The sequence below is a fragment of the Anabrus simplex genome, chromosome 10, assembly GCF_040414725.1.
Source record: "Anabrus simplex isolate iqAnaSimp1 chromosome 10, ASM4041472v1, whole genome shotgun sequence".
Classification (NCBI taxonomy): domain Eukaryota; kingdom Metazoa; phylum Arthropoda; class Insecta; order Orthoptera; family Tettigoniidae; genus Anabrus; species Anabrus simplex.
The window spans coordinates 15,155,945-15,179,959 of NC_090274.1; the positions used below are offsets into that span (position 1 = coordinate 15,155,945).

Consider the following 24,015-nt stretch of genomic DNA (forward strand, 5'->3'; position numbering starts at 1 on the left):
ATATCGTGAACATAGCCACAGGACCTCCAGTTGTATGTGACTGTTGATATCGTGATCATAGCCACAGCACCTCCAGTGTTATGTGACTTGATATCGTGATCATAGCTACAGGATCTCCAGTTTTATCTGCAATAGAATCTGAACCATATATAGGTGCTATACTTGAACATCTGGCATCTATTAACCGGGCGCCTTGCTTTCAATGCTTGGAAGTTCATTTGCAAATGTGTGTAGTGGAAGGGGCTAGCCTTGAAACACCATGTCGTACGTGAGAAAACGCCGTCTCGAACCAGCCGGTAACACAACACCGAGCCTTAAAGTGTTTTGTGAATCGGGCCCAAGTTTACGAGTAACAACTGAGGTGGCAGTTCGGTGGTTCCTAAAACAGCTGAGAAGTTAGACTTCGGGAGTGTCGATGATGAATTGTTACACTCGTTACGGAAACTAGAATCATTGTCCCAAAAACAAAATGTACGATGGCCAATTCTCTTAGAAAAATATTAAACAGGGCTGAATCAACACCTTCTTGTGCTCCTGGCGAGAAGAAAAATATGAGTCCCCCATCAAATTTCCATTTCTAGAACTCAAGATACGCAACGCCGGCATTACGAGTTCTAAAAATGTTATTTACGAATATTAATTTATAATCTGAATTAAAACTTAAACACATCAAAAAACTGCCCACGAAGTTTTGGTTACTCAGTCATCTAGTAAAGCAGGCAGCTTAAATGGCATCACATCAAAATACCTGCACACGTCAGCTGAATTATTATTATTATTATTATTATTATTATTATTATTATTATTATTATTATTATTATTATTATTATTATTATTCCTTTGCTAGCGAAATGTAGTGTTTACAGTGCACTATATGTTCTGGTATGGGCCATCCCTGCTTTGACAATATGAAAGTGACCGAAGTATATATCATACGGTCGACTGGTGCATGCATTTCAGTGGACTTGGCAGACTGATATGTAATAGCAAAGTCTGGCTCGGTCAGGAAAGCAACGGGGAACTCCCTCACTCCTCATTTCCCTAGTATGGCTCTTGACTGATGCCTAGGCTATGTATGACAGCTGTTGGTGATGCTGTGCAGGATCAAACCAGCTTTCGAGCTGAATACCCAACATACAGTACACACACATATTATTATTATTATTATTATTATTATTATTATTATCATTATTATTATTATTATTATTATTATTATTATTATTATTATTATTATTATTATTATTAAATTGCACGTCGGCTCCACTCCCTCCGCGAGTCTTACGCAAGCCCTGCTGCCAGCACAAGGTTATGTTTTGCAAGAACTAGTCGCTACGTAATGTTCACGAATAATAGAAGTTGGCAACGGCACAATGAATGCTGTAGTAAGGAGTAAGGAAAACCAATACGTGAATGTCATTAAGGAGACGCGTGGATGTCGCCAATTTATTGACACACACAAACTTGGAGCACTCTTGCACACCTCGTCTTCATTCTGACAGTGACGCAGCGTGACAGCATGGTCTGGGTAAACTAGTGGATTTTATATCGATAGTTTAATGCTCAATAAAAGTAATGTAACTACTTGAAATTTGATCTGGTATCTTGTCTCTTTATTTGCTGCCATTATCATCATTACTGAGGGAAAGGGATTCGAACCCACTATCTCCCCAATGCGAGCTCACAGCTGCGTGCCCCTAACCGCACGCCCAATTCGCCCGGTCTCTAAGGGAAAGAGGGTGTGTGTGTGTGTGTGTGCGTGTATTGTGGAGGCCATGGTGCCAATTGCTTGTGAGATGTGTAAACTCATTGATAAATTAATGACAATGGGCGTAATGCGAAAATGTAGGATGGAGAAATTTGGTGCTTGTCAAGACGTGATTGTTTTTTGTTATTGTCTCGTTGCATTTTCTCGATTCCTAATAAATCCTGTGATAAATTAAACTCCATATTACTATTAAAAGAACTTGAACTTGGATTCATCATCATCATCATCATCATCACGTGTCTAAAGGCAATGCCTTGTCTACGCAACCATGGGCGCCCGCAAGGGGGGGCAAGGGGGGGCACTTGCCCCCCCGGAATTCTAAAAATGTTGATGTTCAATTGTTTAATATCATACCAGATTATTTCATAAACTGAACTCACTGACAGTCATCTAGCATCTGTTTTAACTGGAAATTTCTGTAAACAATTTAATGTTGCTGACGTTATATTGGTTTTATATTCAAGAAAATTGTTAATGTGCCCCCCCCCCCCCCCTTGGAAAAGATCCTGCAGGCGCCCATGTACGCAACCATTCTTTTCTGTCCTCAGCTCCTCGATTCAGTTCATAATAAGAACGGTAATGAAGACTCTGTGGCAAGTCTTGAAGGAATGTTTTCCTCGATCGTCCTCGGCCTTTCTTGCCCGTGATTTTCCCTTCCAGCAGATTGGCGAGAGAGGTGTTGTGTCGCAAGATGTGGCCAGTGAATTCAGTTCTTCTCTGTATCGTTAGCATCAGTTGTCTCTTCCCTTGAATTTCTTGCAGAACGCTATTGTTTGTTCTCTTTCGAATCCATTTAATCCTTAGCATTCGTTTCCAGACTCGGATTACCAAATAAAATATTAATACGGTGGGGGCGGTAGAATAACACATACGGTATCCCCTGCCTCTCGTAAGAGGCGACTAAAAGGGGCCCCAAGGCTTCTTAACTTTGGAGCATGGGTTGGTGACCACGGGGCCCTTACCTAGTCCTGGGATTGCTTCCACTTACTTGTGCTAGGCTCCTCACTTTCATCTATCCAATCCGACCTTCCTTGGTCACCTCTTGTTCTTTTCCGACCCCGACGCTATTAGGTTTGCGGGCGCTAGGGAGTCTTATGGCGACGATGGGATAGGAAAGGACTAAGAGTGAGGAGGAAGCGGCCGTGGCCTAATTAAGGTGAAAATGGGAAATCACGGAAAAACATCTTCGTGGCTGCCGAATGCAAGTTGACAGCTATGTGACCCAAAGCACGCTGCCACTCGCTCAGTTATTTCAGTTCTATAAAGTTACGGAAATGCCAAGCAGCGTAGAGAGCACACACAGCCCAAGCATTTCCTGATATCCCTTCATTCTCTTTACTTGTGTACTACACAGCAACTTACCAGTTCCCTCAAGTAGATTAACGTGTACACACAAACTCGTTTTTCATTACCTCTCTGTCATTGTGCTTTTATCAAGGTAATTTGGGTTCCCCGGGAGATCGAATGATCTATCATTTATGTAACAAGTCTTAATGCAAACAAGAAATTAGTAAAAAATATTCGTTTTTAGATCAAAAACTACAAATACTTCTTAAACAAAATTATGTATGTTTAACATTTTCATTACCATGTAACAAATAACGTCCAGAATGTTTAAAAGCTTAGTTATTGTCTATAACTCCTCTGTGGCTCAGAGATAATGTGCACCTCGGAATGATGATGGTGATTATTGTTTTAAGAGAAAGTACAACTGGACAACCATCCTCTATTAAAATTAATGATGGTGGTTATTATTGTTTTAAGAGGAAATACAACTTCTATTAACACTAATGGTGGTGTCCGACTCGGCTGAACGGTCAGCGTACTGGCCTTCGGTTCAGAGGGTCCCGGGTTCGATTCCCGGCCGGGTCGGGGATTTTAACCTTTGGTTAATTCTAATGGCACGGGGGCTGGGTGTCTGTGTTGTCTTCATCATCATTTCATCCTCATCACGACGCGCAGGTCGCCTACAGATGTCAAACAGAAAGACCTGCACCTGGCGAGCCGAACCCGTTCTGGGATATCCCGGCACTAAAAGCCATACGACATTTACTAATGGTGGTGGTGATTGTTGTTTTAAGAGGATGTACAACTGGACACTAATGAGGGGGAAATATGGAAGGGGTGCGACACTTCGAAGAATGAAGGTATCGGCATAAGAAATACAAGGGCAACAGCAGGCGTGGAAAAAAGTAAGACTCCCCAGGGCTCGTGGGGCTGGAGTTGAGCTGACCACGGAAGGTCGGATAGGAAAGAAGAAGGTAAGCAGACTGGTACAAGTAAGTGGTATTAATGCCAGAATCAGCTAAGGCCGCCCTGGTTACCAACCAACCGTGAGATGAGAGCCTCTGCCTGGGAATCCGAAGATCGCGAGTTGAAAGGTCCGTTTCTTGCCATCTGGTAGAGTAAAATGAAACATCGTAATTGACAAGCATGCAGTCTAAATGGCGTCAGATGTAAACCGTCTGCAACATGATAGTTAAAAGAATAGATTATTGTTATTATTATTATTATTATTATTATTATTATTATTATTATTATTAATATTATTATTATTATTATTATTATTATTTAGCAGATTTTGAAACACTTACACCAGAAAGCCGGCCGGCCCTGCTTCCCCGAGAAGTTGTAAAACGTCTCCCAACGTTCGGCGGGTATAACATGGAATATTTAAGTCGCAGCCTATTTCGTAACTGCTACACGTTCGATTGTAATTATGACGTTGCACCGTTTTTATGTCATTTTTAACTGCCATGTATTTAGTTTTTGTACTGAATGCATTTTAATATTTTCCCTTCTTTCCTTATCGTTTTTCTTTTCTTGTTTTAATACATATCTTGTTTTCACCCAGTGGTGTTAGTGGTATAGCCACAGTTACAATGTGCATGTATTTTAATCTGACGCCATCTAGACTACCTGCGCATCAATTCCGACGTCCCGTTTTACTCCACTAGAAAGCAGAAGAATTTATGTATGATTATAGTTTTAATTCATTTTGTTGGGTCAACACCAAATGTGTCACCAGAGATCTCGATTTCCACTACCTCTGCCGGGTTCGAACTCGCAATATCTCCGAATCCGGACGCCGACATTCTATCGCTGATCCACAGAGCTTTTTTTAAAAGTAATGTTTGCTGTAACGTAATTTGTTTTCTTTTAATTTCGTTGCCATGAACTGCAAGCAGACATTGCGATCGATATATCTCCCAACTGTAATGCATTTGATGATGAAGATAGGTCCTACTTTAAAGATAAGAAGGCCCAGCCAACTTAGTTCAAGGAGGTGAAAGGGGACCTACACTAGATGGGGATCACTTTGAAGTTATACAAGAACGCAACCCTCTGAGGAGGAATCTAAAAGACCACGAAGGCTTTCAAGAAAGGCCAGGGTTGAAGAAGGGAGAGACGTAGACGGAGGAAAGAAAAGGGCAACACCGGCAAGGAGAGAAGGAGCACTGGGCAACGATCAAAGCCCAGAGAAGACAGCTGAAATAACGTAGTCCTTAGTAGACAGAAATAATAATAATAATAATAATAATAATAATAATAATAATAATAATAATAATAATAATAATAATAGGCAGGTTGAGTGGCTCAAGACAGAATGGCGCTAGCTTTTTCAGCCCAATGCGGTATTTGAAGGTGCTCAAATACGTCAATCTCATGTCGTTAGATTTACCGGCACGACAAAATTTCCGCACTTCGATATATCCGAAAACCGTAAAAGCGATCAGTGCGATGTAAGACAAGTAGTAGTAGTAGTAGTAGTAGTAGTAGTAGTAGTAGTAGTGTACAATAAATAAACCACATAGGCAGATCACACACGAAAACAACATCGCTTTGGTATAAACGTGTCAAACAAGATATTGATTTTTGTTTTAACTTTCCGAAAAATTATACAAGAAAACCCACAAATCAAATTTAAGTACGCACAGAGACGAGAAATATCACACAAAGAACTAACGAGATATGGGCAAGTAACGAGTCTCTGAGCAGCCCACAAGCAAACAAATCTGCAAATCATTTTGATTAACATTCGTAGTCCATAGTCGGCTCATCCGAAATAATGAAGAAGTGTATAGTGAAGTTACAATTCGTTTGCAGTAATACAAGTGTACAAGATATACCACCATTTATTTTCACTTTATAAGGAAAGCAACGAAAGGGACAGTCCATTGAAACCTTCATTTTTAAAACGCGCATATATAATTATTGTTTATACATTGACTCATTCTCCAAAATACATCTACACGTATAACAAAAACATAAAATAAACAATGGCTGATCCGAACAACCTGTCATGCTAGGAAATATTAACAATAAAAGCAAAGCAAGGATCTTCTGCTGACATGACAAATGTCATAGTCGGTTTCAGTATGCAAACAATGTCATGCGTTCGCAAAACCATTCATAGAACGTTATCAGGTGTGTTACGTATCATGTATCCTAGCAACACAGAGGCTAAGCCCCCTGTCAAAGGTAAACAACATGGCAGACCCGCGCTGACGCCATTTAGATCCTACGCGTAACTAAAGAAAACACACTTCTTACCTTCGTTATCTGGAACAGTGCTAGCCTTCGATGACGGTATTTTTCCTTCATATTTTAAAAAATATTATCACTCACACATGTTTAATAGATTATTAAAAAAAGCAACATAGCACAGAGAAATAATTATAAACGCTACTTCGTCATTTACCGCAGCAATACCTGTGCGCTCGCGTCTACGTGTAAAGGCAAAGCCCCCTCCCCACAACAACAAACAGGCACAGGTAAGAATACAATACCTGGCGCTACCTGCGGCCGGCAGTAGGAACTAATGCTACTATAACTACTACAGCCAATCAGCATCGAGCTTGACTGCGTACGCTGTGGAACAGGTGAGGTGAGGCGGAACGAAGGGGAGAAGATTACTATTATGCAGGGGCTGTTTTGTCTGGTCCGCGGTGCATTTCTTATGTAACCCGAAGGGGGAAATAAACTGGTGCAGTCATACAGAACAGTAGCACCTGTTAAATGACGTCACTAATTTGTCAACCTGCTAGGAGTCTAACAGGTTGCATGATCTGAAGAATAACCCAGCATTAGGTATGTAAAATAAGATTTACTGATTCTTCCTCTTCTTGAAGTGTCCTCTCCTCTCCGGCTACCACCACAGATATCCTTGCTTTAGCTCTTTCTTTCTTAATTCGTTTTTCCTCCAGAGTTTGTTTTTCCATCGGACTCAACGAGGGATCCCACCTCTACCGCCTCAAGGGCAGTGTCCTGGAGCGTGAGATTTTCGGTCCGGGGGGGGGGTTCAACCGGGAAGGAGGACCAGTATCTCGCCCAGGCGTCCTCACCTGCTATACTGAACAGGGGCCTTGTGGGCGGATGGAAAAATCGGAACGGATAGACAAGGAAGAGGGAAGGAAGCGGCCGTGGCCTTCAGTTAGGTATCATCCCGGCATTTGCCTGGAGGAGAAGTGGGAAAGCACGGAAAACCACTTCCAGGATGGAGGGAATCGAACCTCCTTCTATTCAGTTGACCTCCCGAGGATGAGTGGACCACGTTCTAACCCTCATACGACTTTTCGAATTGCTTGACAGACCTGGTCATCGAACCCGGGCCCCCGGGGGTGACAACTAATCACACTAACCACTATACCACGCATTGCCGGTCTTTATCAGTTAATACATCCCTCATATCTTCTCTCATTCATTAAATGGATGTGGAGTTTTATTTTAGCGCAATATGGTAATGAAACTGAAGTGTTCCTTATTTGCCATCTGGAAATCTGGCAATCTTATCATTTATGACCATATTTGTCCGGCTCAAACGCAGTATCCTTCTGGAAGTCCATAGCTGAAAACTGTCTTTTTCACTTTTCTTTAGTGTCCATGTCTCAACTCCAGAGAACAAGTTAGAAAAGACGTAACATCTCAAAAATCTAATTTTGACATAAATACGTCTTTATGGCTCGGGGTGATTTGAAAATTTGTGTCACGTGACGGAACAAAATGTGCAACCGTGCAAGCTGTGATGTAAGGTATCGACAGATGGCCAGACAATGTTACCTAACTGTGCAGGCTTTAATGTAAGGTATCGATAGATGGCCAATGTTACCTAGCAACCGTGCAGGCTGTGATTAAGGTATCGATAGATGGCCAAACAGTGTTAGCAACTGTACAGGCTCTGTCTTATGGCTGGCGGCGATCTGAAATTAGCAGCCATTGATAGATGGCCATGACCGGGAGTCATATTTATGATCATTGGATTTTCGCAAAGGGAAATGTGGCACTAGGGTCTCTACTACAGGTTAATCTATACATGTTATTAAGTTCCCGATAGGTGTCTGCGTTTGTGCGGATTGATCTACAGTAGAACGAATTTTTGCTGTGGTTTTCACGGCGGTAGAGAGGATTCATCGAGGAAGCTTTAAATGTACGAAACATTAATCCATGAGTGGTGGTGGTGGTGATTACTGTTTTAAAAGAAAGTACTACTAGGTAACGATAGTCTATATAACACTAATCAGAGATAAGAAATGAAGGGATCCGACGCTTCGAAAAATGAAGGTATCGGCCAAAGAAAGACAAGGGCCACGAATGGCATGAAAATGAAGGGCCCCCTAGCTCTCATGTCCGACTTGTTGACGGAATGGTCAGCGTACTGGCGTTCGGTTCAGAGGGTCCCGGCTTCGATTCCCGGCCGGGTCGGGGATTTTACCTTCATTGGTTAATTCCAATGGCCCGGGGGCTGGGTGTTTGTGCTGTCCCCAACATTCCTGCAACTCACACGCCACATATAACAGTATCCTCCACCACAATAACACGCAGTTGTCTACACATGGCAGATGTCGCCCACCCTCATCGGAGGGTGTGCCTTACAAGGGCTGCACTCGGTTAGAAGTAGCCACACGGAATTAATTATGTGCTCTAATAGCGTCGAAGTCGGAAAAGAACAAGAGTTGACCACGGGAGGTCGGACGGGATAGATGAAAGTGAAGAGCCTGACACAATTAAGTGGAAGCAATACCAGAACTCAGCTACGGACTCCATGGTTGCCAACCCACACTCCCAAGTTAAGAGCCCCTGGGGCCCCTTTTAGTCACCTCTTACCAGGGGATACCGTGGGTGTTATTCTAGCGCCCCCAGTCACAGTGGGTTGATCAGTAGGAACTGCTGAATGGTTTGAACAGACTCGGAGTGCTTCTTGTTCATAATCATCACCCAGGGGCGTAGCCAAGGGGGTTACTAGGGGTTAGCCGCCCCCCCCCCCCCCATGGAATTTTTACAAAATAAAATAAAATAAAATAAAATAAAATAAACAGAAACTGGCCATAAACAAGTGAAAATCGACTCAAAGTGTTGGCTCTTTTGAATATTCACAGACATAATTATTGTGAAACCAACAGATTTCTTGAATCTAAGAAGCCTCGAAAGTTGGAATTTAGATTGTAATCTGAACATACCATTCACCATATTTTTCTTGTTCTGTAGACAAGAACCTCGTTCATCCGGCCGTCACTGATCCGATTTATCCGGATCGAAAATAATAATTTATTTTTAATTGTACAGTATTTCTTTTACAGGATCGACTCTTCTTGAATGTCTTTTCTGCCAAAGATAGTTAAGGGCAGGAACTGGAAGTAATTCGGCCACTGTCTATCAAAGGTACCGTCCCGGCGTTCACCTGGAATTGAGAATGGGAAACCGAGAAAAACTATTCCCAGGACGTCCGAGGTGGGATTCGAACCCACGCTCTTTTGAATGCAACGCACTAGTAATTCAATGATGGTGAATTCGAAAATGAACCCGGCGCTCCATCAGAAGAAACAATGACTTACGGAGATGCAGCAATCCAGCTGGACAAACTGATGGCCTATTTAGAACCCCCGACTGAAACCACGCCGGCAGAACTATTGTTAGTAAAATATCTTCGTGATCGTGCTGCGCGCAAACGCTATACAAATGTAAAACAGAAAAAAAACCCTCACAGATTATTTTAGTGGATAAAACAGAGTCGTAAATGTAAGAAACGTGTTCTTATATTCTTTTTTGTACAATTGAAAAAAAAAAGGGTATTACTGTACAACTTATATTAACAGATTATATACCATGTACTGTATTTGGTTCTTTTAGTTTTCCGGATTATCCGGATTTTCGATAATCCGGATCGGTTCCGGTCCCACCTAATCGGGATAAACGAGGTTCTTGAGTAATTTAATGTAAGATATTGTAGTGTCCTTATCAAGACACTTGCGCATGCGTACACTCACAACCACCACTGCCTTCGTGATATCCAGGCCGTACTGTAGGGAGCGCGGGAAAGCAATCAGCTGATCGTTAGGGGGAGAGTTAAGCACGTGTGTTAGTTGAGTTACATATGTGAATTCTTCGCTGTTTTATTGAAACTTTTAACGTTGGCCGCATGTTTACTCAGATGTATATCAGACTGAGTCGTTATCGACCGCATTATTAAGTGAAAAGTCCTCACTTAGTGAAGAAAACTTAGTGTGAGCGTGTATTCTTGTGAGGCTCTAGGTTAAGAATATTGCTCTGCCGTGTTTTAATAATGTAGTTTATTTGTGTAATGTTATATCCCTAGTGTAAAATTGAGTTTGTGCATTCAGCGGTTTATTATCAACGACGATGTGTATAAAGTTGAATTAAGGTTATCAGTGAGAGAAATCACCATGCTAAGAGTTGCTGTGTGCCTGGCTGCAAAGCAAATTATAAGCAAGGAGAGTACACTCCAGTATTAGTGTTTCCTTCTGAAGAAGAAAGAAGGCTATTACTGGGGAGAAATGAATCGTTAATCACCACACAGTTGTGTGTATCAACCAAATTTCTGAACACTAAATGCTGAGGGAAATAAGAGTGTATCGTCCAGATGGTGAGTTTTAAAACTTCTTATTGTGTCAAAAACATGGGTAACATTAGATATATTTTTATGTAGTAAGACTCGGATTATTTGAATTCGGTGTACCAGTATATGAAAATTCAAGACCAATTTATGCATTGTACCATTTCAGGTAGAAATGTATTGTGAAATAACACTGCTGGGATTTTCTTATCAAATTTCATATCATATGCAATGAAACAGGGTTATTCCATGAAAATTTAATATGAAAATAATTGTATAGGCATTATTTGCTGTTCGAAAACCTACATTTTTAAACAATAACTGAATTTCATGACAGTGACAGTAAATGTTTTGTTATTGTTGGAGGTTAGCTTACTTGTAATCTTTCTTGTAGGTACTGAATCGGTGGTACAGAAATAATTTACATTTGTAGTATATTGTATCGGTAATCTGTTGCTTGTTTTCTATCAGTTTGTATGATGTGAATGTTCCAGAATGGATAGAAACCGCAAAAATAGGTCTCAAAGTGTTCGCATGTACTCGCGGAAACGGACGGATATACGCGAGAAATAGAACGTTACGGGGAAGGATATGCATTTTATATCAGAACTAACAAATATTTATGAATAGTTTTAGGTTTTATAAGGTGTTAACAGATTCTTAAGTAATTTAAACGAGTGTGTTATTCAAGTGGAGCGGATGCGTATCGCCTCCAAGTCCCACCCAAAGCGTGACGTCATCAGAGTTACAGTACGGCCTGGACATCACGAGGGCAGTGCAACCACCTTCGTTATGTTCTATCAACCCCCCCCCCCCCCCCAAACGGTCGGTCTTGGCTACGCTACTGTCATCACCATCACTAACATGAGGAAGTATGAGAGGGGGCCTCACATTTCTCTCCCGTCGGTAGCCCAAGAGGGTGTTAACGCAGCTCTCTCGAGAAGTACAATTAAGTACCTTTTTTTAAAAAAGAAACTCCATCTGTTACGTAATATTCTTGTCGAAATTGGCGGGTGAATTAGATACATGTTGTTGTTTGGTTTCTGGCTCAGCTAGCTGGAAGGCAAGATGCTGGACAAGAAGCAGCTCTCGCGATGTCCATGAACCTTCCCCCACCACTCCTCTGCCTCCCGCCAAGTGTTCCCGCCATCACGACCCAGGGCCTAGGTTCGACACCCTCTCCTTTCCCGCCAAATCTCTTCTTGGCACACAGCCCATGTTGTATTCTGAACTTGCTGTGTATGGATCGACCAGCGGCGGCTCTTGCTATTAATTCAGGATTTGCAAGCTCTGTCTTCTGTCCCAACCAAATCCAGAGTGATGAGTCATGTTGTCACAAAATAGAAAAATATAATAATGTAATCCTGCACGTGCAAAAGCTCCTCTACTTGTTCACTCGCTCAAAAGACAAGTCAAATGACGACCGAATGTAAACACTGCCATGCCATCAACAGAACAGTTCCTCGACATCTATCCTTTTAAGTGTGAGGCCTCCGGTGGGGCCCCCTCGGTGGATCGAGTAGCCGAGACCCCACACAAAATAACCCTTTTCACCCCACCAAGCACTTGAAAACTCACTTCCTAACCAAATACCTTCTTAGCCAGCAAATTACCCCTTCATGTAACACCAGAAACACCAGAAACCGGACCCCGCGGTAGGTGCACCTCAATAAATGCTGCAATCACAAATGCTGCTTAAAATCCATTTAAAATATATTTTGGAGACTAAATTCACGTATTAATAACATCTGATACGCAAGAATATAAATATATTCCAGTACACAATCCAGCGACAGGGCCCGACACAGTTAAGTAACATCGGGCATGGTTAGAGTATGGATGGGTGACCATCCGGGCTCAACCCCTGCCGCTGGTACGAAAAAAATTAGAAATCCTCCATAACAGCCATGGCACGCACCGGATAATGTTGAGTTCTAACCATATTCACAATATACAGTACACACAATACAGTAAATAATATCACTATATTATTATTATTATTATTATTATTATTATTATTATTATTATTATCAGTATCATAAAATTATTATTCTTATACTTTATTTTCTACAACAGGCCAGGTGAGGAGCGCAACATTGCGCACCGGTCCTGGCACCACACTAGGCATCCCTTCGGGGGTGTCCTAACGGACATATGGTTACGAATGAAATTCCAGGAGATCTCGACACGTTAAGAAAGGTATGAATTTACTACCGATAAAGGTTTACCTACAGTGACACGCGTAAATATTTAAAAAATCAAAACACTTTGTTGACATGAAGACATTTCAGAAATAGAAATTCAACTCTTACCCGGAAATATCCCAACTTCTCTGCAATTCATATGTCTAAGGGTAGCGTGCACCAACTCTGTAAATAGTACTTCGAAAGTAGTATCTACTAGAAGTGGTCCATACTACAGATGTAAACTACTACGAAAGTTATTAACTCCTTACTCGCGGAGCACTGAGGTGGTGGTGGTGGTGGTAGTGATTACTGATTTAAGAGAAAGTACAACTAGACAACCATCCTGTTGACAACACTAATCAGAGGGGAAAATGCAATGGATCCGACACTTCAAAAATGAAGATATCGGTCAAAGAAAGACTAGGGCTACGAAGGGCGTGGAAATGAAAGACTCCCTAGGATTCGCAAACCTAATACCGTCGGGGTCGAAAACAAAAAGAGTTGACCAAGGGAGGTCGGATAGGATAGATGAAGGTGAGGAGTTTGCACAAATGGAAGCAATGCCAGGACTCAGCTAAGGGCCCCGTGGTCGACAACCCACGCTCCGAAGTTAAGAGCCCTTGAGGCACCTTTTAGTCGCCTCTTACGACAGGCAGGGGATACCATTGGTGTTATTCTTTTATTGTTTGTTTGCACGTTTTATTTAAAAGGATTTTGTAGGATAAGGATTTGCGATACGAAAAGGAGAACTCGTTTGCGAAAAAGATATATGCTGTTAGTAGAGATAATCAAACTCCGTGGAAAGGATACGGGATGAAAAAACCCGTAAACATGCTGGCTAGGAGTGAGATGAACTCAATGCTTGTAGCTAAGTAAACGCAGTGAAGAGCAACTGTATGCGGAAAGGGCTGAATGCGAAGGCTATAAAGCAGAAAGCCATGGAACGCTGGAATAATTTAAAAACTGGAGGTGGTCCTCAGACAACATTCGTGGATAACGTTTCGAAGATAGGCTAATCATTGAAATAAATCCCCATTATTCTATTATTCACACCATGCTCAAAGTTTGCCGCAATAGATTGCCTCAAATTCGGGTATCGTGTGTACAATCAAGCCAACGACAAACAATGTACATAACCTTCATACTTGTATCGCAAATTATCTGCGTCTTCATGGACAAAAATCCCTCCCATTTTCTAAAAAGGTAAAGTTTACCATCGTCACCGGAGGGACACAAGTTAGAAAAATGCGTGCAGTCAATTGCAGCGAGGATGTGTGGAAAACTTGCGAACAAGAAGAAATACCTATCATTTTCCAAAAATTTATGATGATTTGCAGGCGCATTGCTGTACTTCCCCCTCGACCACGCGATGAAAGATGCAGCTTGCAGTCGGTAGTAAGATCATCCAGAGCGAACTAAAATGTCCCAGTACGAAACACGTGAGAGGATGGTTACCTCGTTGTACTTCCTCTTAAAGTCAACCAAACACTCACAGGGCACACACCAACTGTAATTTTGGGAATACAGCTGAACTTCTGCCTGGATTATTTTGTAAATGATGTCCAAGTGGATTCAGACGGAACGAAAAGGATTCTTGCCTAAGGCCGAACAGTTTTTCAAAATCTCTCTCTGGATAAATATCTTAGAGATCTCGTCCTTCGCGCACTATCAGGTTACAATATCAACGTTTTCTTCGTCGAGAGAGTCAATGTGATCCATGGATACGTTAGAACGTCTTCCTCTCGTATATGGCACGGTACAAATTCTGTCAACAATTTTACTCTAGGCTTACTTCATGCGCGACGAGAGAGAAAATCCTAACCTATATTTGTGATTTACGGTGCTCTTCAACATTTTAATTTTTTAACGATTACTTCGCGATAATCTGGAGGGGCTAAAGTAATTTACTCTTGTATGGATGTCACCAAGTGTTGAGTTTAGTAGTACTTTACTACGGAAATAGCAAGCAGTACGTAGAGACAATATGACACACAAATGTTCAATAGTTATTCTATAAACACGACAATATCTGGCAAACTCGGAGCAGTTAGCTCTATGCACTGTAGTAATATACCAATGTTATATACTAAACACGTTATACACAAAATGAGATTATGACAACACCAAGAGAATTTCACGGAGCACAAACGTCATTACCAATCAACGCGCGGTCGCATACTTACGTCAAAATCCCTTTCTTGGTCTTCTTCTAACAAGGGGACTGTTGGGATGGACCAGACTGAATTCAATGAAACTTGGTGCAATGATCAATAAGATGTCAGAGAATGGCTGTTGTTACACAGACTCTCCACAGCATTACAAAAATGACTGATTCTCAGCGGGAATATGACATTTTCCTTGTTTGAGCTATTAAGATTATCTAGAGTAATACGTGTAATAGGCCCTACTATTTATTGAATGAAATATTTAATAGGCCTAAACAATAGCATAATATGTATTTTATATAATATTATATCATTCAATGTGTTGCATAGCAACGCTGATAATGTCACTTCTCCAAATCCCTTCGTAATACCGCCAATGTCTGACTTGCTCACCGCCTTGTAAACAACACGCGTTTAGGTTACAAATCAGAAACACCTGAGAATCACCTTCGATTATATCCAAATAGTTGCCTATCATGTGCGATAATCTCGTTTCTATAAAATTTCAGTGATTGTCAAGCATGACTGGTTGAAACTGCCACGAACTGTAGGCCAATGCGTGGCGGATGAGGTAAATAGTCACTCTTATATTTAGATCTTTGGTAAGACCCCAACTAGAGTATGGTTCCAGCGTATGGGATCCTCACCAGGATTACTTGATTCAAGAATTGAACAAAATCCAAAGAAAAGCAGCTCGATTTGTTCTGGGTGATTTCCGACAAAAGAGTAGCGTTACAAAAATGTTGCAAAGTTTGGGCTGGGAAGATTTGGGAGAAAGAAGACGTGGAATAACATTAGTAGACGAATAAGTTTAAGTGGTGTCTTTAAAAGTAGGATAGATCACAATATGGAGATAAAGTTGGAATTCAAGAGGATAAATTGGGGCAAATATTCGTTTATAGGAAAGGGAGTTAGGGACTGGAATAACTCACCAAGGGAGATGTTCAATAAATTTCCAATTCCTTTGCAATCATTTAAGAAAAGGCTAGGAAAACACAGACAGGGAATCTGCCACCTAGGCAACTGCCCTCAATGCAGATCAGTAGTAGTGATTGATTGATTGATTGATTTAATATTTCAGACTACAAAGTAGCTCTATTATAAACTATCTAAAAGTATTAAAACCCTAACATTTTTATATATTAATATACCGTACTGTAAGTGTTTGTAAAATACGTTCGTGAAATTCTCTTGGCGTTATCATAATCTCATTTTGTATATAAAGTGTTTAGTATATCACTATTGCTATGTTTCTACAGTCAACACAGATAACTGCCCCGAGCACGCCAGCAATTAATTCTAATATCACCGCCGATTTTACAGCGAGCTGATCACTGCAGTTACATTTGGGATGTCTCCCATCACGTTTCACTGGCAATTGTCTGGTCCAAGCCAAACACTTCCTCTGTTAGAACCGAGAACGGAGTGTGGCAGATCGGTATGACAAGATAGCGTGTACACGACGGGTTATTTTACTTACTGACATGAATGTAATTACAAATTCGCCTTCAAAAGGCGACCGCCAATCTTCAGAAGGAAGAATACTAGCGCAGGCTATTCCATTTCTGCTGTATCACGTGAATGATGAGTTCGTATTTGTCAGGAAAGAAGTATGACGGTCACTAACGGTAACGGAACTTGGCCCAGGAATAGAGCGACAGTTATATGATCCATAAATAACTAGCTAACTGCAGGTATTCCAAATTTCACTGCTCCCCTACAATCTGTTTCAAAAGTACTGACATTCGGGTACCAACAACTGGCCTGACTGTGGCCAAAAACTAGTGCTAATTTGGTAAAGACATATTTCGGAGTTGCTTCATGTGTTTAACCCACAAAAAGGATGACAGCAGTCCGGAATGGAGGTAAATCATTCAAGTGAAGCTTTGCCAAGTATCGTATACCGTTTCGAGGTTTGTTGGCAGAACTAGGGAGAACATACAACGCAGACTAGCACAAGCAAGGAAGGCAAAATGCTTACTTCAACTATAGACCTCGTGCGAATGGCCAAATTTTACCTGCTGGCGCTCCTAGCGGCAACTCGCTCAGAACATTCATGTGACGACTGTGTGTAGTGGCTTGTGCGGGAGAATCAAGTGTGACAGTGAAGGAAGCCATTTAAAGCTGAACTGTCGTCGTCCATAGAGATTTGTGTGGACTTTCAGAATATTCGTTGGGATAAGTCATATTTCAGTAATCACATGTTCCAGGTGAAAGAACGATTGGGAGAAGAAATATCCAGCTTCTGTTTGAGGGAAACGAGCATTAATCAAACGCCTTATGCAGTTAAACTTACAGTAATAGTTACCTTTCTTTTTGCACCATAAGTCATATGTATATACAGACTATTAATTTCAAACATAACTTTAATATACAGTACACATTTTCCGTGTCCATTGCCGTTGTAAATTATTTTTTCATTAATTAATGCTAGTCTTGTTTTAACATTTAACAGATCGATTGCAACAGGAATATTCAGCCAGCCGAGTGTGAATGCAAAGCAAGCCTTCCCAAATGCTGTAAGCATTTTGCTGCGCTTTGCATTTATATTAATACAGAAAGATTCTTCGAAGATTTCCTTTATGCAACAATGGGAAAAACCGAAAAATGTTGCCGCAGAATATTCTAAAGGTGAACATTTAGGAGAAATGTTCAAGGACAGATTAAGTAAGCGGCTAGTTTGTAGCGTACTGGAAAGTGAGGGATTTGAAACATTCAGCAAAACTGAACTATATGATAAAATTAAATTTATAGACTGCTTTTACAAGAATTTTGAAGGCCGAGTGTGAAGGTGAATCCTTAATTATCTCCAATTCGACTGTTGAAGCTACCGTGGATGATGGCTGTAGAACAGAGCGAAACAAGACTTTTACTTCAGTGTCTACAGCAATTAGACCTTCAAAACGTTAATAAACTGTTTAGATGCTATGGAATAAATTACTTGTCAAGTGGTAAGATATCAATAGTGCCAAACAATTATTATGAGTGCACGTTGCAAAGTGACATCCTGAATTTTTATTATGACAACGTAAAAGTCACAAAATCGTAGACGTATGCTATTGCGATTGCGACTAGGGCTCTGCGTGGTTCGATCAAAGACAATTACACATATCTGCCAGCCAGAGTGTTCACAAGAACATGACACTGCAGAGTGGAGATTTTAATAAACTGCCAACTCAGCTTCTTTCTAAGGACATAAACAGTCCTGCAGTGAGATATGGCAGAGATAATGAGCTGAAGGCACTTCAGGAGTTCTGTTTATCGTCCCAATTTTGCGTGTCACAGCTGGGTTTGTTAAATAAACGAAGAGCAACCCTAGTAGCCTGGATGGGATAGTGCTAGGTCAGGACTGATCCTCTCTTTTGGAGATTAAGTTCCCTTACTCGTGTTGGGAAAAGCCCGTGATTGATGAGAACATGTGTAATGTTCCAAATTTGTATATTGACATTGATGGCGATATCAAGTTAAGGAAACTCACGTATATTACACCCAGGTACAGGCATCATTGTATATTTTGAACCACAACTCCCGTGACTTTTTGTAAATTCTCCAAAGAAAAGTGTGAAAGTGGGTGTCTCCAGAAAAGAAGAATTCCTTTCAAATATTATTCTCACGGCACGGAGGTTTTATTTCGAACATTACCTTCCACTAATTGTCAAGCGTTATGCATAGTGTTACATTGTTACCATACTCAAGCATAGATTTTACCACTATTCAGACATTTCAAACATGCTATAATTTCTACTTGAGTTAGAAGTAAAAAAATAAATTAAAAATAGTGAACTAAATCGATGTAATCATGTGCAATTCAATAATTATATAATCATGTTTAAGTTTAGGCCTTTACCTAAAATATACTAGTCGTCTGTTTTATTGATCGGAGGACTGAAGTTCACTAAGACACCTACGAGACGAACAATTTTGTCTAAAAGAGTTAGGTACAAATGTGTGCTTATTTTTTGGGAATACGAAGAATTTCGTTCCAGGAGGACAATTTGTATAGGAATAGTTACATCCAACCACAGACCAATTTGTTCTACTCTTTGTAGGACTTTCTTCCGTCTCAAATTTGATTTCGTATCTCAACAAACGCAGGCTGATAATCGCGTTGCTTCACTTCACTGACGAGAGCAAGTCACATGAACTATTCGAGCAACTTGCCGCCAGAGCGCAGCAACATCCATGCGCACGAGGTCTATACATGGTTTAGCAGCGCATGGAAATGAAACATGAACAAAAACTGGTGCAGAAAGAGGGGCATCACAAACCTTTGAAATGTGGTGTTACACAAGAACACTGGAGATAAGATGGGAAGCTGAATCGAGTTGCAGAGAGGAGAATTTGGGGAAAATTTGACCAAAAGAAGAGACGCAACTTGAAAGACCAAGGCCTTGTTCTCCCCCTCTGGGTGGGAGCGATAGAATAACATCCACGGTATCCCCTGCCTGTCGTAAGAGGCGACCAAACGGGGCTCAGGGGCTCTCAACTTGGGAACGTGGGTTGGCGACCATGGGGTCCCTAGCTGAGTCCTGGCATGTCTTCCACTTATTTGTCCCAGGCTCCTCACTTTCATCTATCCTATCCGACCCCACTTGGTCAACTCTTGTTCTTTTCGACTCCGACGGTATTAGGTTTCCAATCCTAGGAAGTCTTTAATTTTCACGCCCTTAGTGGCCCAGTCTTCCTTTGGCCGATAGCTTCATTTCTCGAAGTGTCGGATCCCTTCCATTTTTTCCTTTGATTGGTGTTATATAGAGGGTAGTTGCCCGGCTGTACTTCCTCTTAAAACAATAATCACCACCACCATCAGGGCTTGTTCAAGCAGTTGTTGAGAAGTGTAAGCGGTAAGGATGGTTCAAGTCTAAGGCATGAACATGGCAACAGATTGGAGTAGATGTACTGTATATGGACTGACCCAAACTAACAACTTCAATAACAACAATTTTTTGTAGAGGTGCTGTTCAGACGACTGTTCAACTCCCACAAGTCGTGCGAAATGTCAGGCCAGCCAAGAAAAGGTCGGTCGCTAGCAGAAATGTCAACGCCTCCTGCGCGAGGACATCCAGCGTGAGACTCGGCCCATTGTGTTCTTAACGACCGTTGTCGTGGAGAAAGAAGATCCTTATACTTTAATAACGTACGAGTCGTATCATCCAACGAATTAGCAAAGAGAAATACACCTTTCCCTAAATTAAATGTGGAAGAAGTGTTTTCTTTCCACGTAACTGCTACTCTAATCTGCTTGTCATATTCATGCCTTGGTCTACCTCCCCCTGTGGGTGGGGGCGGTAGAATAACACCCACGGTATCCCCTGCCTGTCGTAAGAGGCGACTAAAAGGGGCCCCAAGGGCTCTGAACTTTGGAGCGTGGGTTGGCGACCACGGGGCCCTCAGCTGAGTCCTGGCATTGGTTCCACTTACTTGAATCCCCGATTCTAATACGACGCATATATACTTGGAAAGTTCACCGCAGCCAAGCGAAGCGGTGGCTGACTGGACGCCGTACATACTTGAGAGTCTAGACGACGTGAGTTCGAGTCTCGTCGCAGCTATTTTTTGGTACAAAATAAATTGTTGCTGAAAGGGGCCTAACACTTAGGCCATCGGCCCTATAATAAACTGTTATTTGAGGGAAGGTGAAGATAAAAATGCAACCAAAATATTACGAAAATTGCAAGAGACACTATTTTCTACCTGAAATCAATAGAGACGTAATCGTTCTCACAACACTGTATGTGTCGGTGCGACGTAAAGCAACTTGTGTGTGTATATATGCATATAACCCCCTGTGGTTCGGGCAGTAGAATAACACCCACGGTATCCTCTGCCTCTCGTAAAAGGTGACTAAAAGGGGCCTTAGCTGATTCCTGGCATTGCTTCCACTTACTTGTGCCAGGCTGCTCACTTTCATCTCTCCTACCCGACCTTTCTTGGTCAACTTATGTTCTTTTCCTACCCCGACGCTATTAGGTTCGCGAGGGCTAGGGAGTCCTTCATTATCACTCCCTTCATGCCCTTTGTCTTCCTTTGGCCGATATCTTCATTTTTCGAAGTGTCGGATCCATTCAATTTTTCTCACTGATTAGTGTTATATAGAGGATGATTGCTTAGTCGTACTTCCTCTTAAAACGCCTCTAAAAACTGGGTGAAATTCAGGTGCTCGAAAGCCCCGCGCTGTACAGAGTTTGGAGGAACGTGCCTGCTGCCCGCACACGACAGCTTCTAGGAGGGTGGCGAAATGCCAGGAGTTGCTCGTGCTCGTGTCCCTTGAGTACTAATTACTGTCGAGTGTCTTCTGAGATGTGACGGCCTCACCCACATATTCGCCACCCACAACACAAAGCTATGCGAGGTACGTGTTATCCACTTACTGTAGCTCTGATATTCTATACTCGTACAGAAAGATGTCTCTTTTCAGGTACTGTATTCGTTCGTTCGTAATCTGTTTACCCTCCAGGGTCGGTTTTCCCTCGGACTCAGCGAGGGATCCCACCTCTACCGCCTCCAGGGCAGTGTCCTGGAGCTTCAGACTCTTGGTCGGGGGATACAACTGGGGAGAATGAACAGTACCTCGCCCAGGCGGCCTCACCTGCTATGCTGAACAGGGGCCTAGTGGAGGGATGGGAAGATTGGATGGGACAGGTAAGGAAGAGGGAAGGAAGCGGCCGTGGCCTTATGTTAGGTACCATCCCGGCATTTGCCTGGAGGAGAAGTGGGAAACCACGGAAAACCACTTCCAGGATGGCTGAGGGGGGAATCGAACCCCACCTCTACTCACTTGAGTTAATAGATCTGAAGAAATATCCAATTATACGGGAATCCCGGTTCCCATAGCAGTGTTTACCTCATCAACGCCTGCCGACGTCTTGGTTATTGAGCAAATAAGATCGGGAGAGTTGGCCGTGCGGTTAGGGGCGCGTACTTGTGACCTAGCGTCCGAGACATAGTGGATTCGAATCCCACTGTCGGCAGCCCTGAAGATGTCTCCCGTGGTTTCCTATTTTCACACTAGGAAAATGCTGGGACTGTACCTTAATAAAAGAGCACGGCCACTTTCTTCCAACTCCTAGCCCTTTCCTATTCCATCGTCGCCATAAAACTTATCTGTATCGCTGCGACGTAGAGCGAAGAGAAAAAAAAAGTTTTATATTCCGCACCTAGATATTTTACTATGTTCCTCTCTCTGACCCTCATTCTTGTATGTCCCCATTAGCCACCACACTATATGCTTGAAAGACTTCCTTTCTTTATTGACATTTTTCAATAATTTCACAGAATTCCGATAATGTTCTTTTAATCTTACATTCCGCCATCTGCTTTTCAATATATTTTACTCTAATCGTTACTTTGTGGCACTCTTTCTTCTCTTTTGCTCTCTGTAGTTCACTAAACGTTAGCTCGAGTTGCCAGTTTCGTTGACGTAACGAGCGGTCTGTTCAGTGTGCTGACAGTCATGGAATAAGCCACCCATCGCGGCACTCGAACAGAGGAATGTGGTTAATGTGTCACGAGTACAAAAACCCGGGAGAATGTCCGGTGAACATCACGCAATAAAGCCTGCTCTCCCTCACCGACAAGTGCGTACAGTAGTCCCGGCTCTGATATTCCTTTTTAGAGCGTACTGACATATTTTCCTTTGGGAAATTCTTATCAAGAAAACAAAATAACTCATGTGTTACATATGAAGCCTCTTGTTACGGAAACATCCGTTCAAACGCACTTCCATTCATAAATTTGTAATTCCTGATCTACAAATAAAGTCCAAATTCATCGTATCGACGCGTATGAAACGTGGTGTTGGAAGAATGTTCTCTAGATTCTATGGACAGCATTTCGGATGAAATAATCCATTCTGCGTGAGTTCCCTGTTTTTACAAGACTATCAAACATATGTTTCCACAATATATTGTAATAATAATAATAATAATAATAATAATAATAATAATAATAATAATAATAAAACAGACTCAGACCCCGAGCTACTGGAGTTAACCAACGAAGGTTAAAATCCCCAACCCCAACTGAGTAGAGGTGGGTTCGATTCCCATTTCAGCCGTCCTGGAAGTGGTTTTCCGTGGTTTCCCACTTCTCCTCCAGGGAAATGCCGGGATGGTAGCTAACTTAAGGCCACGGCCGCTTCCTTCCCTCTTCCTTGTCTATCCCTTCCAAACTTCCCCTCCCCTACAAGGCCCCTGTTCAGCATAGCAAGTGAGGCCGCCCGGCGAGGTACTGGTCCTCCTCCCCAGTTGTATAGCCCGACCCAGAGTCTGAAGCTCCAGAACACTGCCCTTGAGGCGGTAGAGGTGGGATCCCTCGCTGACTCCGAGGGAAAAACCGACGCTGGAGGGTAAACAGATTACGAACGAACGATATCTATGGCTATGACTTATTTAAACCCCTAACATTTACGCAACGCACCTTACATAAGTATGAGGCGGGCTGGCCGACACATACTACTTGTCAAATCATTTTGCATTTTACCGTAACAAAAAATCCATAACCAAAGGAAAGTACTAGTAAATGAAGGACCCCAATATCTTGAAGACTAGAACAAGTGAAGAAATAGCCCTATCTCGGTAGCTTCTTCATAGAGAATAAGAGGCAAAAGAAAAAGTGACAGCAAAGAAAGCGTTTACAGAATATACAAGGAACTTAGTGACCAGCAGGCACCACTATACAGCACCTACTTCGGACAGCAGGGGTTTCCAAACTGTCTTACGCGTCAGGTTCTGTTACAGCATCACGGGAGAATGGGTCAGCGGATTTTCATGAACCTTAATACTATCTGCGCACTTTTTAGCGATAGATTTACACCCTAGTGCTGAGTCGGTCGACTTTGGTTATCTTCGAGATTCGTATTGGCAACCTATGAAACACAAACTAAGAATCGCTTATCATCGCTGTGCGACATCTGGCGTACACTTTACGTACTTGTACTGTTGTTGTTTACACAGCAAAGCCAAACTATAGAATTCATGCTAGGAACACGCTTCGCATCGGGAAATATTATATAGTATTATATATTGTGTGTGTGACACAGTTGTTGGC

General features: G+C 42.0%; 1 protein-coding gene across 4 annotated transcripts in view; it reads right to left on the bottom strand.

Moving 5' to 3' along the window:
• ec (echinus) overlaps positions 1 to 24,015 on the bottom strand; it is a 281,434-nt gene that overhangs the window by 74,675 nt on the left and 182,744 nt on the right. The window contains exon 1 of one of the 4 annotated variants that reach the window (XM_068229549.1): positions 6,320 to 6,420. The exons of the other annotated variants lie outside the window; for them this stretch is intronic. Coding sequence (XP_068085650.1) covers positions 6,320 to 6,370 — 51 coding nt within the window. The 5' untranslated portion in view covers positions 6,371 to 6,420. Of the gene's footprint in view, positions 1 to 6,319; positions 6,421 to 24,015 lie in introns of those variants that run through there. 4 annotated transcript variants of the gene reach the window in all.